This window comes from Oncorhynchus masou, chromosome 18 (genome assembly GCF_036934945.1).
Source record: "Oncorhynchus masou masou isolate Uvic2021 chromosome 18, UVic_Omas_1.1, whole genome shotgun sequence".
Lineage (NCBI taxonomy): Eukaryota > Metazoa > Chordata > Actinopteri > Salmoniformes > Salmonidae > Oncorhynchus > Oncorhynchus masou.
The window spans coordinates 17,354,742-17,369,812 of record NC_088229.1 but is presented as its reverse complement, the minus strand read 5'-3'; the positions used below and the strand labels follow the sequence as shown (position 1 = coordinate 17,369,812).

The 15,071-nt window shown below is 40.1% G+C and overlaps 2 protein-coding genes across 2 annotated transcripts; one reads left to right on the top strand and one right to left on the bottom strand.

Annotated features, from left to right (window-relative positions):
- The first annotated feature begins 1,294 nt into the window (after positions 1 to 1,294).
- On the top strand, positions 1,295 to 2,763 carry LOC135503639 (iroquois-class homeodomain protein irx-3-like). The gene is made up of 2 exons (XM_064921794.1): positions 1,295 to 1,548; positions 1,777 to 2,763. The coding sequence occupies exons 1-2, from the start codon at positions 1,342 to 1,344 to the stop codon at positions 2,548 to 2,550; spliced, it is 981 nt and encodes a 326-aa protein (XP_064777866.1). The 5' UTR covers positions 1,295 to 1,341; the 3' UTR covers positions 2,551 to 2,763.
- Positions 2,764 to 8,285: 5,522 nt separating this feature from the next.
- On the bottom strand, positions 8,286 to 14,529 carry cd40 (CD40 molecule, TNF receptor superfamily member 5). The gene is made up of 9 exons (XM_064922404.1): positions 14,396 to 14,529; positions 13,792 to 13,870; positions 13,504 to 13,629; positions 13,258 to 13,404; positions 12,958 to 13,051; positions 9,744 to 9,802; positions 9,254 to 9,352; positions 9,138 to 9,169; positions 8,286 to 9,029 (listed from the first exon to the last, which is right to left on the bottom strand). The coding sequence occupies exons 1-9, from the start codon at positions 14,453 to 14,455 to the stop codon at positions 8,691 to 8,693; spliced, it is 1,035 nt and encodes a 344-aa protein (XP_064778476.1). The 5' UTR covers positions 14,456 to 14,529; the 3' UTR covers positions 8,286 to 8,690.
- Between the last annotated feature and the right edge of the window lie 542 nt (positions 14,530 to 15,071).

Here is a 15,071-nt window from a genome sequence, read left to right as displayed (position 1 = left end):
TAAGATGTGTAATATTTTTATCGTATCTTTAACAATCCTTCAAGCTCCCTACATTACCATTTGTTATCTCATAATTATCATACACATTAGTAACACCTGTTTTACTTAACAGCTTTTATTTAGCCCCATTGAAACGATATGCTGAAGCCACAACAAAACCATCCGACATGTAAAGGGAAGTCTGTTATTGTTCAATCACAATAAATTAACAAAATAGTTCTAGGGTATCGCCAGCCGAAGGCAGGTAACCCATTGCCCCAATGACACCCAACACATAACCACCCCACAGTTGTTAAATAGGAATAGTAAATTGGTATCTTACAAAACATGTTCGATTTTTTTCGATGTTATATTAATAAATATCACCATAATGCCTACATGTTTTTGTTTCTGTTGAGGGAAATGTAGGATACAGAAACCAATAGCCTAATTCAATCGAGAAATATTAGATGAAACCTCGGACAAATCTAAATAAAACTATATTGAAGATATCACAGTTTCAGTCAATGGTCATGGAAAGAAGCCTGGAAATGTGTTAATGTCATTAGGCTAATTCAGTTGGCTAATTCAATTCACAGCTACATGTTCAGACTTACATTTCAAACAGAAGTCTGATCGTATGACAAGAGACATAGGGTCTGGTGTTAATCCTATTCAAGTCATTTTATTATCCTACAGTGAGTGTTGCACAAACAATGTCAAATTCGATGGGAAACTATCGATATTAACATGTAATATGCTATTAGGCTATATTTACCATGAATGGTACGTTTACAACAGTTTCTCTTTCTTTTATTTTGGAAATGCAGTTTATTTTTTTGCCTGAAATGCACTTAATTCCGTTAGATTTTTTAAATAAAGTAATTTACTTTTTGGCATATTTGGAACTGAAAAAAATATGTATGGGGACGGGTGATGGCATTGATAAAACTGGTGGCCTACAATACATTAATAGTTAAGGATCTATAAAGGACTTAACATTATAGATTGTATTGTGACAACAAATAGTAGGCTAAGTGAATGAGAGATTCTAGTTTCTAGTATCCTCCTCATCAGAACAAAACTGTGAAATTCAAATGAAATATCATTATTCGTCTCTCACCATAGAAATTATTGGTTTGAGATACGTTTTACACAGTCTATTTAGCGCCTTTAAGAAACCGTTAAAAGGAACAGCGGAGTTCTCCTTTGATGGGATTTGGTGCGAGTGAAAGCGAGGTATTTTGAACGTAACTGTCAATCACCGCGGTTAAGAACCGCCCATTACTGGATAGGGGTATATTTAGAGCTGGTGAGGGTGCACATTACTGTCGTTCAAGCTCTGATAGTCAGGAGGTAAGGATGCCTGCGTCACAAACAGGCAACTTCTTTGAGAGAAATATCAACATGCCTCCTGGATATCAGATACCGTTTTTGGGAGGTCCATCTGGGGTACAACAGCAACAAGCCCCTTATCTTGCTGCGATGGCTGGGGTACCTTTGACAAATTCCGGACTACAGGGATACAACTTCATCCCCTATCCACACCACAGATACATTGCGAACATGGTAAGTTATTTGACTATATGTTTTCTCTATTGTATGCCTAATCAATAACATTTCTAGCTAATAGTCTAAATATATTCCTAATTTATCAATGTCGGAAAAAGAAAGCATTCTACAGACCTTTTTAATACCAATTAAATGTAATGCGTAATTACACACTTCACAAATCAATGTGGTCAGTTATGCACGAATTTAAACATATAATCTAATCACGTTCTCTTGTGTTTTCAGAACAACTCTTTAGACCTGAAAGCTATCTCTCCATATCATCAAGCGCTTCTCGGCCGAGGAGGTCCATTCTACCCGCAATACCGACCAGGCGCAACCGATGACCTGATCAGGGTCGCCAAGGTGGCTACCCGGGAAAGCACCAGCGCGCTCAAGGCCTGGTTGAACGATCATCTTAAGAACCCGTATCCCACGAAGGGTGAGAAGATCATGCTTGCTATTGTAACCAAGATGAGCCTCACGCAGGTGTCCACTTGGTTTGCCAACGCTAGGCGACGACTGAAGAAGGATAATAGGGTAAACTGGGCGTCCAAGGGGAAATCTGACGAGGAGGGCGAGAGCGACGAAGAGGAGGGCGAGGGCTCTCTGCAGAAAACCCGTTTGGACGAAGAAGATGAGATAGATCCTCCAACCGATGATGACAATGAGGATATTGGACATAGAGTATCCAACTCAACGACAGAGCGGGTGGATGAGCGCCTTGTGAAACAGTCAAACGACGACAATAGAGCTGGTAGGCTCGCGGCGCACGCGGAAAATGTGGTAAAGAATGACACAGAACCCAAATCATTTCCAGCCAATCTGGAAAGTAAAGATAACGTTGAGTGTCAAAAACCCAAAATATGGTCTTTGGCAGAAACCGCGACATCGGAAACGGGGAAAAAGCCCCAGTACAGTGCTTGTCATCCTGGCACACAAGTTGGCAAATTCTGGGCAGAATGGGCATCAAGGAACGGACTGTACATTCCCGTATACCCTGCTCACGATATTCTATAACAGAGCATTTATTATTTAAAACAGTCGAGGACAAATTTTTACATCTTATGCACTTTAAAATACCAAATTCCATGGCGTGGGTCTACTTTTTGACGTTTAAACGTGGACTAATTTGCTATGAAAATGCTGGGTATATGTTTGTTATGCTACTTGTAAGACCAACAACTCTTACAGAACATGTTATGTGTACATATGTGTATATATATTTTCGATGAACAATCTGTAAATTCTTATTTCATTTGTCTTATCACCAAAAAATATTTTGGTAAAATAAAATCGCTCAAAATATAAAATACAATTTTCGTGTGTGTTCCACTATTTTCAAGGATCAGTTCTTACAGCAGGCTATTTGGGTTGGGAAAGGTCTGGTAAAGCCACAGTCTGATTTCGACTGAAATGTTACATTATTTTACATTCTCGTGAAGCTTATTATAGTTTCAGACGCATGTATCCATGCATATTGCCAATATATCTAATGGTAGGAAGTTTAAGCAAGCTGACTGTTGTTGAATAACAACCATCTACAAAAAATGGGTTATAATTTCATTGATAAAACATTTAAAACATTTACATATCAAACCTAGATCTGTTAAAATTCATGTATTAGGTTAACTCATTGTTGGTCCATGCAGGATGATAATGGCCTCCACAAATGGCCTACCTTAGGCAACTGACCACATTGGCCAAAAAAAGAAACTGCATGCCTGTTCAATATAATACAGCAAACTTTAAATGAGTATAAAATATTCACAATGTAATACAAATCTATATTATCTTTATGGGAAGTATAAATGGAAACGGGTTAAGTGTTCTGCATCTCCAAACCTCCACAGGTAGAGAGAGATTGTGTGTGTGGTGTGTTTATGTGTAGGAGAGGAACTAACATACACATACAACAGGAGAGCATACAGTATCTACAGAGTTGGAGGTGAAAGACTGGATAATCCTGTCCCTTGCTAATCACATAGAATCACCCAGTTTTCCATGTCAAGTCAAAGGGTTGTATCTCCACTAATCCAGTGATAATGAGAAAACCCCTGAGAGGAAAGAAGCCCCTTCACACCATCCAGACACACACAGAGGGTTGAGTCGTGCCCTCTTCACAGGTGGCCACAGGTGGCAAATGAGGTGTAATCCCAGGCAGAACAGGACCCAATCTGCCACAAACTACTGGACATATTTAATTTGATCTCATTACATTAATCCAAGCATACTCTATCCAAGCACACTTTAAAATCATTGGACATTTTAATTTCTAGTTTTAATTGTGACATGAATATACTTTTTACAGCATCTAAAAGGTCAAGCTAATGTCTATGAGTAGCCTAGCATTATGACCTCCCAAGATCATGACATTCTCACAAAAGTATGACAGAGGCTGAAGTCCACCCCCTGATTGATGCTGAAACCTCAAGGTTCTAGTCAGAGCCATTTATAGGGCTCTGTTCTAGTGAAGTACTACCTCCTCCTTGTGGAAAATCGGAGTATATGCCTCTGACACCAAAACAAAACAGGCAGTTTGATTTGGGTCCCGAGTGGCGCAAGCGGTCTAAGGCACTGCATCTCAGTGCTAGAGGCCTACCTACAGACCCTGGTTCAATCCCGTGCAGTATCACAACCGGCTGTGATCGGGAGTCCCATAGGGAGGTGCACAATTGGCCCAGCATCATCGGGGTTAGCAGAGGGTTTGGCTGGGGAAGGCAGTCATTGTAAATAAGAGTTTGTTCTTAACTAACTTGCCTAGTTAAATAAATAAAATAAATGCCAATTTGCATTGTCTTTAAAGAGTGACTACACTTTCTGATTTGGCCTCACTTTAGATTTGGTTCATTAAGAAATGCTAGCAGCCATGACTGAATTCAAACCTGAGTTGGTTTTGTGGTGTGGTTTGATGTGAGTGTCTCTTGTGTGTGTGTTTGCAGATGGGAAGAGTTAGCCAAATTATTTCGCCAATTACCTTCAGCTGACTGGTGTTCCGCCTTGACAAAATTGGTTTGACTTTGGATAGCCTATCTCTGGGGCTTGTGAGGGACTGTCAATAAATTACACAATAGAAATGAGTCAATATTTTCATGTTGCACACTTTTTAGATCTCAATAAATGCTTTCAATATTTGTACATGAACTTCAAAATGTATAGTTGGACTGAGGTTTTTAATTCATTGAAATTTGGAGCTATTAGAATGTGTACATATTGTCCCAATGTACAGTGCCTTGTAAAAGTATTCACCCCCTTGGTGTTTTTCCTATTTTGTTGCCTTGCAACCTGCAATTTAAACTGATTTTTATTTGGATTTCATGTAATGGACATACACAAAAAAGTCCAAATTGGTGAAGTGAAACGAAAAAAATAACTTTCTTAAAAAAATAATTCAAAATAAAAAACGGAAAAGTTGTATGCACATGAATATGTATTCACCCCCTTTGCTATTAAGTCCCTAAATAAGATCTGGTGCAACCAATTACCTGCATAAGTCACAATTAGTTAAATAAAGTCTACCTGTGTGCAATTTAAGTGTCACATGATCTGTCACATGATCTCAGTATATATACACCTGTTCTGAAAGGCCCCAGAGTCTGCAACACCACTAAGCAAGGGGCACCACCAAGCAAGCAGCACCATGAAGATGAAGGAGCTCTCCAAACAGGTCAGGGACAGATCAAGGTTGGGTTATAAAAAAATATCCGAAATGTTGAAAATCCCACTGAGCACCATTAAATCCATTATAAAAAAATGGAACGAATATGGGAGCCATAGGAGACCTGCCAAGAGAGGGCTGCCCACCAAAACTCATGGACCAGGCAAGGGGGGCATTCAACAGAGAGGCAACAAAGAGACCAAAGTTGCAAAGCTCCACAGTGGAGATTGGAGTATCTGACCATAGGACCACTTTAAAACCTCTCTAGGGGGTGTGGGATGGTAGTGTCCCACCTGGCCAACATCCAGTGAAATTGCAGAGCACCAAATTCAAAAACAGAAATACTTATTCTAAAAATTAAAACATACAAGTGTTATACATCGGTTTAAAGATTAACTTGTTGTTAACTGAAGCACGACTGTAGATTTCAAAAAGGCTTTACGGCGAAAGCATACCATGCGATTATCTGAGAACAGCGCCCAGCAGACAAATCATTACAAACAGTTACCATCCAAGTAGTGGAGTTACACAAGTCAGAAATAGCGATAAAATTAATCACTTACCTTTGATGATCTTCATATGGTTGCACTCACAAGACTCCCATTTACTCAATAAATGTTTGTTTTGTTCGATAAAGTCCATCTTTATATCCAAAAACCTCAGTCCCCCCCTGCGTTTTGTTCAGTAATCCACAGGCTCAAGGGCAGTCACAAAAGGCAAACGAAAAATCTGAAAAGTATCAGTAAAGTTCGTAAAAACATGTCTAATTATGTTTATAATCAATCCTCGGGTTGTTTTTAGTCATAATAATCAATAATATTTCAACCGGACAAACGCTTCATCAATATAAACGGAAAACAAGAAAGGTGCACTCTCGGTCGCGCGCATGAAAAACCTCTGGGACACTGCAGTGTCCACTCATTCAGAGTGGTCTTACTCCCTCATTTTTCAGAATGCAAGCCTGAAACAGTTTCTAAAGACTTGACATCTAGTGGAAGCCATAGGAAGTGAGTCCTAAGTCAATGGAACACTACAAACATTTAAAAAATCAACCTTCCTGGATGGATTTTTCTCAGGTTTTCGCCTGCCATTTCAGTTCTGTTTTACTCACAGACATTATTGTTAACAGGTTCAGAAACGTGGGAGTGTTTCTATCAAAATCTACTAATTATATGCATATCCTAGCTTCTGGGCCTGAGTAGCAGGCAGTTTACTTTGGGCACGCTTTTCATCCGGAGGTGAAAATAGTGCCCCCTACCCTAGTGAGGTTTAAGCCGTACACTCCACAGAGCTGGGATTTAACCTCTTGAAACTCCCCATCCCGGATCCGGGATTGTGACTAAGCCTCAGGCTCATTAGCATAACGCAACGTTAACGATTTCTGAAAATCGCAAATAAAATTAAAATAATGCGTTTGCTCTCAAGCTTAGCCTTTTCTTAACAACACTGTCATCTCAGATTTTCAAAATATGCTTTTGAACCATAGAAATTGACTAATTTGTGTAAGAGTATGCTAAACTAGCATAGCATTTTGTGTAGCATGTAGCACGCAACATTTTCACAAAAGCCAGATAACCAAATAAATAAAATCATTTACCTTTGAAGAGCTTCTGATGTTTTCAATGAGGAGACTCCCAGCCACATACCAGATGCGCAGTGTTTCCTGAAAGCGTCTGTGTGTAGGAGAAATCGTTCCGTTTTCTACATTGCGCCTGGCTACCGAAACGAACGAAAATGCAGTCACCTACAACGTGAAACTTTTTCCGGATTAACTACATAATATCGACCGAAACATGGCAAACGTTGTTTGGAATCAATCCTCAAGGTGTTTTTTCACATATCTCTTCATTGACATGCAGTTCGTGGAAGCTTGCTTCTCTCTCTGTGCCCCATGGAAAAATACTGGCAGGTGACTTTTGCACACCAATTTCGGCGCAGGACACCGGGCGGACACGTGGTAAATGTGGTCTCTTATGGTCAATCTTCCAATGATCTGCCTACAAATACGTCACAATGCTGCAGACACCTTGGGGAAACTCATTCCTCTTGCGTTCACAGCCATATAAGGAGATCATGAAAGACAGAGCCTCAAAAATCCTTGTCATTTCCTGGATGCCAAGTCATCTTGGTTTTGCCTGAAGCTCACGTTAAAGGGCACGCACAGAGAAGATATTTGTATTTCTGGACACGTCAGAGTGTTTTCTTTCGAACAGTAGCAATTATATGCATAGTCGAGCATCTTTTTGTGACAAAATATCTTGTTTAAAACGGGAACGTTTTTCTTCCAAAAATGAAATAGCGCCACCATAGGTGTAAGAGGTTAAGAGAGCTGGGATTTACGCATACTGCTAAAGCATCACTCGAGTGGTATAAGGGGAAACATTTAAATGTCTTGGCATAGTCAAAGCCCAGAACCCAATCCAATTGAGAATCTGTGGTACAAGAAATATTGGTGTATTAAAGATTTCTGTACACCAGTGAAACCCATCCAACTGTAATTGCTGTAAAAGTTGGCTCTACAAAGTAAGACTCTGTTTTTTTAGGGGGGGGGTGAATAGTTATGCACACTCAAGTTTTCTATTTTTTTGTCTTATTTCTTGTTTGTTCACAAGAAAAAATATTTTGCATCTTCAAAGTGGTAGGCATATTGTGTAAATCAAATGATACAACCCCCCCCCCAAAATATATTTTAATTCCAGGTTGTAAAGGCAACAAAATAGGAAAAATGCCAAGGGGGTGAATACTTTCGCAAACCACTGTACATACCAAATGTAAACAGCGCATTTCCCCAAACCATAGCCCTATCCTTAACCACTCATAATTAATATCTAAGCTTAACCCTTTGAGTTGTTTCTGTTTAAATCCTGTAACCATGTGGCTTGAACTCTGTAACCATGTGGAATTAATGGGTCAAAATTAGACATTCATCCACATTACGTTAAATCCCGACTTGAAAGTATGAGATCATGTTGGATATAGAGTTGACATGTATTCAATTTTAAGTTGCATCCCAATATTACACTTTATATACTGTTATATCACAGAATACTGAAATATAACAAAACCATTTAACATAGAAACACCGGATTTGTCAGCATTTAAAAAAAAATTTTTTTTTTAATGAAAAATATTAATAACATTCCACCCATGAGGCCACTAGAGGGTGATTTGGTCATTTCACCAACACACCCACTGGGCACAGACATCAATTCCACGTCTTTTGTTGGTTCAATGTAACTTCATTGAAATGACGTGGAAACAACGTTGATTTACCCAGTGTGCGCCCAGTGGGCAGTGGCATTTATTTTCAATAGTTTAGTGCAAAGGAGAGTAATTACAACAGAAAACACAATACAGGCATACTCTAGTATGCTTATGAAAATGTTCTATAACATAATACAGTAACAACCAATACTTTTTAAAACAATTTACAATGTACAGAATATTCAGCAATATTTAATGAATATTTCATGGTAATGCACAATCTGACTGCACAATCTGATTATATATTGTGTTCGGCACTGGGTAAAGCCGAGTGGTTATGTGATACCATTTGTGGATCGGACAAATAAGTATTGTGTTGTTTACCCTGCTCCTGCGCCACCACATGCCCATTTTCTGTCATCTCTTCAGCTTTGGCAGAAGACTCGGCTTGAGAGTCGTTAACATCATTCTCCACTGGTGTTTGAGTACCTGGTGATGGTGGTGATAGTGGCTTTTCATTTTGGATCATAGGTTTGAGTTGTTCCCTTTCCTCATCAGGTCCTTCTGAGTTTCTCCCTTCATTGTTTCTGTCTTCTGTAGGTCTCCTCTCCCACCCTAGACACTCCACACAGGGTTCCTATGGCGAAAGACACAATGTCAGCCATATGTGCATTAGTTTGTCAAAATACTAAATTATAGCTGTATTACTGTCATGGCTGATCGAAATGTCAGAAAAATAACATACCTTTCCTTTCTTGTAGGCCTCTCCATGTTTACCTAGTACACAATAAAATATGATTATTTAAAAAATCCTATGTAAAGTTTTCACTGAAATAACATCATAAAAGGAGTATTATATACCTTTATATTTCCACAGGATAATGCCCACAACACTCGCGACCAATGCAACAACCACAAGGGAACATGCTGCTATTCTTCCAGAGAATGTGGGTACTAACACTGTAAAATAAATCAAAAGAACATCACAAACAATAAAACCAACTATTGTCAATCAACAATATGCCTACGGCCTATGTGTTACTGACACTAGTTTTGACAGACGTGTATAGGACAGGCAACTACAGTAAGCTGCCCTACTATAGAATACTGTAATACTGAGAAAATTCCTCCACACAGCCCCACCACATGTTTTGGTTTCAGTGATGTGAATTAAAACAGTCCCGTACAACCATGTTGCACAGTTCAGGAGAACGAGTTACTGTGAAGAAGTGATGGTCAACTGACAATAACGGAATACATTCTATTGTTCAACAATTTATTATGGTTGAAGGAAAATGTTGTAATGCTTGGGTAAATTGTGTTGCGTTCATCGTGTGGACCCTGTACTTACCACAGACAATGTCAGAGGTGGATGTCCCATTGATTTCAGTTTTGGATCCTTTGTCACAACTGAATTTTTTTAGGGGAATATTTTTGAGTATACAGTGCAGTTTATGAACAACATTGGTCAAATATGTGGAAAAATAATCAAGCAATAAATCAAGCAATTCTTAAGATGTTCAACCAACTAATCAAATATAATTACATTGACTGTGACTAACAGTTACAACTGCAGTATGATAAAATACGTTACATAAACTCAGCAAAGAAAGAAACGTCCTTTCACTGCCAACTATGTTTATTTTCAGCAAAATTAACATGTTTAAATATTTGTATGAACATAACAAGATTCAAACTCTGAGAAATAAACTGAACACGTTTCACAGACATGTGATTAACATAAATGGAACAATGTGTCCCTGAACAAATGGGGGGTCAAAATCAAAAGTAACAGTCAGTATCTGGTGTGGCCACCAGGTGCATTAAGTACTGCAGTGCATCTTCTCCTCATGGATTGCACCAGATTTGCCAGTCCTTGCTTTGAGATGTTACCCCACTCTTCCACCAAGGCACCCGAAAGTTCCTGGACATTTTTGGGGGGAATGGCCCTAGCCCTCACCCTCCGATCCAACAGGTCCCAGACGTGCTCAATTGGATTGAGATCCGGGCTCTTCGCTGGACATGGCAGAACACTGACATTCCTGTCTTGCAGGAAATCACGCACAGAACAAGCAGTATGGCTGGTGGCATTGTCATGCTGGAGGGTCTTAGTCAGGATGAGCCTGCAGGAAGGGTACCACATGAGGGAGGAGGATCTTCCCTGTAACGCACAGCGCTGAGATTGCCTGAAATGACATCTAGCTCAGTCTGATGATGCTGTGACACACCGCCCCAGACCATGACGGACCCTCCACCTCAAAATCAATCCCGCTCATTACAGGCCTCGGTGTAGAGCTCATTCCTTTGACGATAAACGCAAATCCGACCATCACCCCTGGTGAGACAAAACAGCAACTCGTCAGTGAAGAGCACTTTTTGCCAGTTCTGTTTGGTCCAGCGACGGTGGGTTTGTGCCCATAGGTGACGTTGTTGCCGGTGATGTCTGGTGAGGACCTGCCTTACCACAGGCCTACAAGCCATCAGTTCAGCCTCTCTCAGCCTATTGCGAAAAGTCTGAGCACTGATGGAAGGATTGTGCATTCCTGGTGTAACTTGAGCAGTTGTTGTTGCCTTCCTGTACCTGTCCCGCAGGTGTGATGTTCGGATGTACCAAACCTGTGTAGGTGTTGTTACATGTGGTCTGCCACTGCGAGGACAAACAGCTGTCCATCCTGTCTCCCTGTAGCGCTGTCTTAGGTGTCTCAAAGTACGGACATTGCAATTTATTTCCCTGGCCACATCTGCAGTCCTCATGCCTCCTTGAGCATGCCTAAGGCACGTTCATGGAGATGAGCAGGGACCCTGGGCATCTTTCATTTGGTGCTTTTCATAGTCAGTAGAAAGGCCTCTTTAATGTCCTAAGTTTTTATAACTGTGACCTTAATTGCCTGTGAACTGTTATTGTCTTAACGACCGTTCCACGTGTGCATGTTCATTCATTGTTTATGGTTCATTGAACAAGCATGGGAAACAGTGTTTAAACCCTTTACAATGGAGATCTGTGAAGTTATTTGGATTTTTACGAATTATCTTTGAAAGACAGGGTCCTGAAAAAGGGATGTTTCTTTTTTTTTGCTGAGTTTACATGTTATATACAGTACCAGTCAAAAGTTTGGACATACCTACTCATTCAAGGGTTTTTCTTTATTTGTACTATTTTATACATTGTAGAATAATAGTGAAGACATCAAAACTTTGAAATAACACATATGGAATCACGTAGCAATCAAAAAAAGTGTTAAACAAATCCAAATATTTTTTATACGGGTGATTCTTCAAAGTTGCCACCCTTTGCCTTGATGACAGCTTTGCACACTAGGCATTCTCTCAACCAGTTTCATGAAGAATGCTTTTCCAACAGTCTTAAAGGAGTTTCCACATATTCTGAGCACTTATTGGCTGCTTTTCCTTCACTCTGCGGTCCAAACATCTCATTTGGGTTGAAGTCGGGGTGATTGTGGAGGCCAGGTCATCTGATGGAGCACTCCATCCACTCTACTTCTTGGTCAAATAGCCCTTACACAGCCTGAAGGTGTGTTTTGGGTCATTGTCCTGTTGAAAGACAAATGATTGTCCCACTAAGTACAGACCAGATGGGATGGCGTATTGCTGCAGAATGCTGTGGTCGCCATGCTGGTTAAGTGTGCCTTGAATTCTAAATATATTGCACCAGAAAAGCACCCCCACAGCATCACACCTCCTCCTCCATGCTTCACAGTGGGAACCACACATGCGGAGATCATCCGTTCACCTACTTTGTGTCTCACAATGACACAGAGGTTGGAAACAAAAGTCTCAAATTTGGACTCAAAGGACAGATTTCCACCGGTCTAATGTCCATTGCTCGTGTTTCTTGGCCCAGCAAGTCTCTTCTTTTTATTGGTGTCCTTTAGTAGTGGTTTCTTTGCAGCAATTCGAACATTCTGTAACTGTCCTCATGAGAGCCAGTTTCATCATAGCGCTTGATGGTTTTTGTGACTGCACTTGAAGACAACTTTCAAAGTTCTTGAAATGTTCCGGATTGACTGACTTTCATGTCGTAAAGTAATGATGGACTGTTGTTCCTCTTGGCTTATTTGAGCTGTTTTTGCCATAATTTGGACTTGGTCTTTTACCAAATAGGGCTATCTTCGGTATACCAATCCTACCATGTCACAACACAACTGATTGGCTCAAATGCATTAAAAAGGAAAGAAATTCCACAAATAAACTTTCAACAAGGCACACCTGTTAATTGAAATGCATTCCAGGTGACTACCTCATGAATGACATGAGTGTGCAAAGCTGTCATCAAGGCAAAAGGTGGCTACTTTGAAGAATCTCCATAATAAAATATTTGGATTTGTTTATCACTTTTTTGGTTATTACATGATTCCATATGTGTTATTCCATAGTTTGGATGTCTTTGCTATTATTCTACAATGTAGAAAATAGTAAAAATTAAGAAAAACCATTGAATGAGTAGGTGTGTTCAAACTTTTGACTGGTACTGTATTACTAACAGATCTATTGTTATTATTTAACACATCACAGTTATTAGTAAAAAGATTGAACTCAGTACTTACACTGTCCATTGCTTGCACTTGCTCTCTGCTGAGCTGTCGCTGGAGAAGGTGTTTGCAGGACAGGCCTGACACACCGTGTCCCGGATGTGGTCACCTGAGAAAATATACAGCATACGGCTATAGTGACCACATGCTCACAAATGACATCGTTCAGGTAGCCTAACTCTAGCAGCTCAAACCACGTAATAAAATAGAATAGAAACAGAAACGGAACAATAAAGTCCATGTTTGAATACATAGCAGGCTCACTAGTCTAGAATTCAATCGTTGCTGATAGTGTTATAAAGGCGTGTTTTCTACCGGTGTAAAGTGTCTCTTGTCCTGGTCCACATTTAGTGTGTGGTACACATGTCAGGCACTCTTTACTGGAACAGTGGTGTCCTGCCTTACATATGCATTGGCTGAGGCTTGTTTTGCTCCGATTGGTACTGCCCTCAAAGTTTTTATCTGTGGCAGGAAGGAGATACAAGTGTAGTGTTATTACAAGCAGATGAGGCAGATCAACAGTAATGTCCTTGAATATGTAAACATTATAACAATTCTCACTTTGGTCACAGTATGGTTGCACTTCGCAGATGATCTTCTCTGTGAATGCTTCCTGGTATTCATTCTCTTGGCAGGGCATACAATGTGGATCAAAACAACCACTATGGTCGGATGACATCCTTGTGCCTATTAAAATAATGTATTTTTATCATAATAAATACTGTACTCTTATAGCCTAATTAAGTGTACATCCTACAAGGGTTCAGACTGTTTGACTCAACAACAAAAAAATGTAAGAGGTAGTGAATGGGAGTATATATAAGCTATAATGAATGTTCTCTTCCTTACCTGGCCCACACTTATTACAACACTCCCCATTATTATCATACTGTGTTGCTGGATCACAGGAGTAAACTGCGGGGAAAACCTGTAAACAAAATGTATATTAAAAAATCCCTATTGTGATGTCTTAACCTCAAGTCAACTGTCGCAAGTCACAACCGAACAACTGTCTCAACCACAGTAGCGGTGGAAAGTACCTAGATTCACGCTCTAGAGTCTGGACTAGACTAGACCACCATTCACTTTACTTTTCTAGTACTCAGCATAGCAGCATGAACGTTTCAAATGAGATGCGAGCTAGTAAAATAACATGAAATGTAGGTATTACAGCTTGAACTATGACAATGGTGTTCTTAATCGAAAGTAAAAGTGTGTTGAATGAGCTTTCTGTGCATTTAGCAATCTTGGTTAGAAACGCATCAAAATGTACACATTTAGTCAATCACTTTGTGTTACAAAAGAAACCCAACACTCATCCTCAATATAGGGTCATTGACTACATTTAAAGTGTAGCCTATTGTATGCGTACAGAAAATGTGTGGGAGCTATTGCTCCCGGGAATGCAGAAGGCATGTCTTCATTTACACATAATAGACTAAAACCTACTTACCGCCAGCATAAATAAAAGCGTAACAATTTCGATCCTTTTCGTCTTGAAACAACCCAACATATTTGCAACTTCTCAGATTCTAGGTATTCACTCCGCAGCTACTGTGCAAGCAAGTCAGTCGATAACAGCTGAGCGGTGGGCTGGGCTCTGAGCATAAATAACTGAGAGAGGGAAATTCCCAAAACACGTGTGACCATTTCCTAAAAATGACAAAAAATGTTGGAACTCAAGATTATGTGGAATGCACGATAATTCCCAAACCATCAAGTAGGCCTACGAAGATTTTTGTGAACAATGCCATCATTATCTTGGATTACTTATCACAGCGGTCTACAAACAATTTCTATGTTGGTTTAGTAAGCAGCGGCTTCTTTATTTGAGTGTCGTTTGTGCTTGCATTTAGAACACACATTTGGAAATGTCATTCACTCCCCACATTTGCTACACTTGTATGGGGGATGCAGGTGACCGTGAGGCCAGGCCATCGTAGGTGCAGTTAGGACACCACTGCCCAGTTGAGTTGATTTAACATTTCGTGGAATCTGGATTATTGGTGATTTCCAACATTGAACTCTTCTATAATGGTCAGGAGGTAGCCTACCATTGCTGACTGCCAGAGGTGCGAGACCGTGCGTGTCCCCCCTTGTGCAGGAAATCCCCCGCCAGTGAGTCGGAG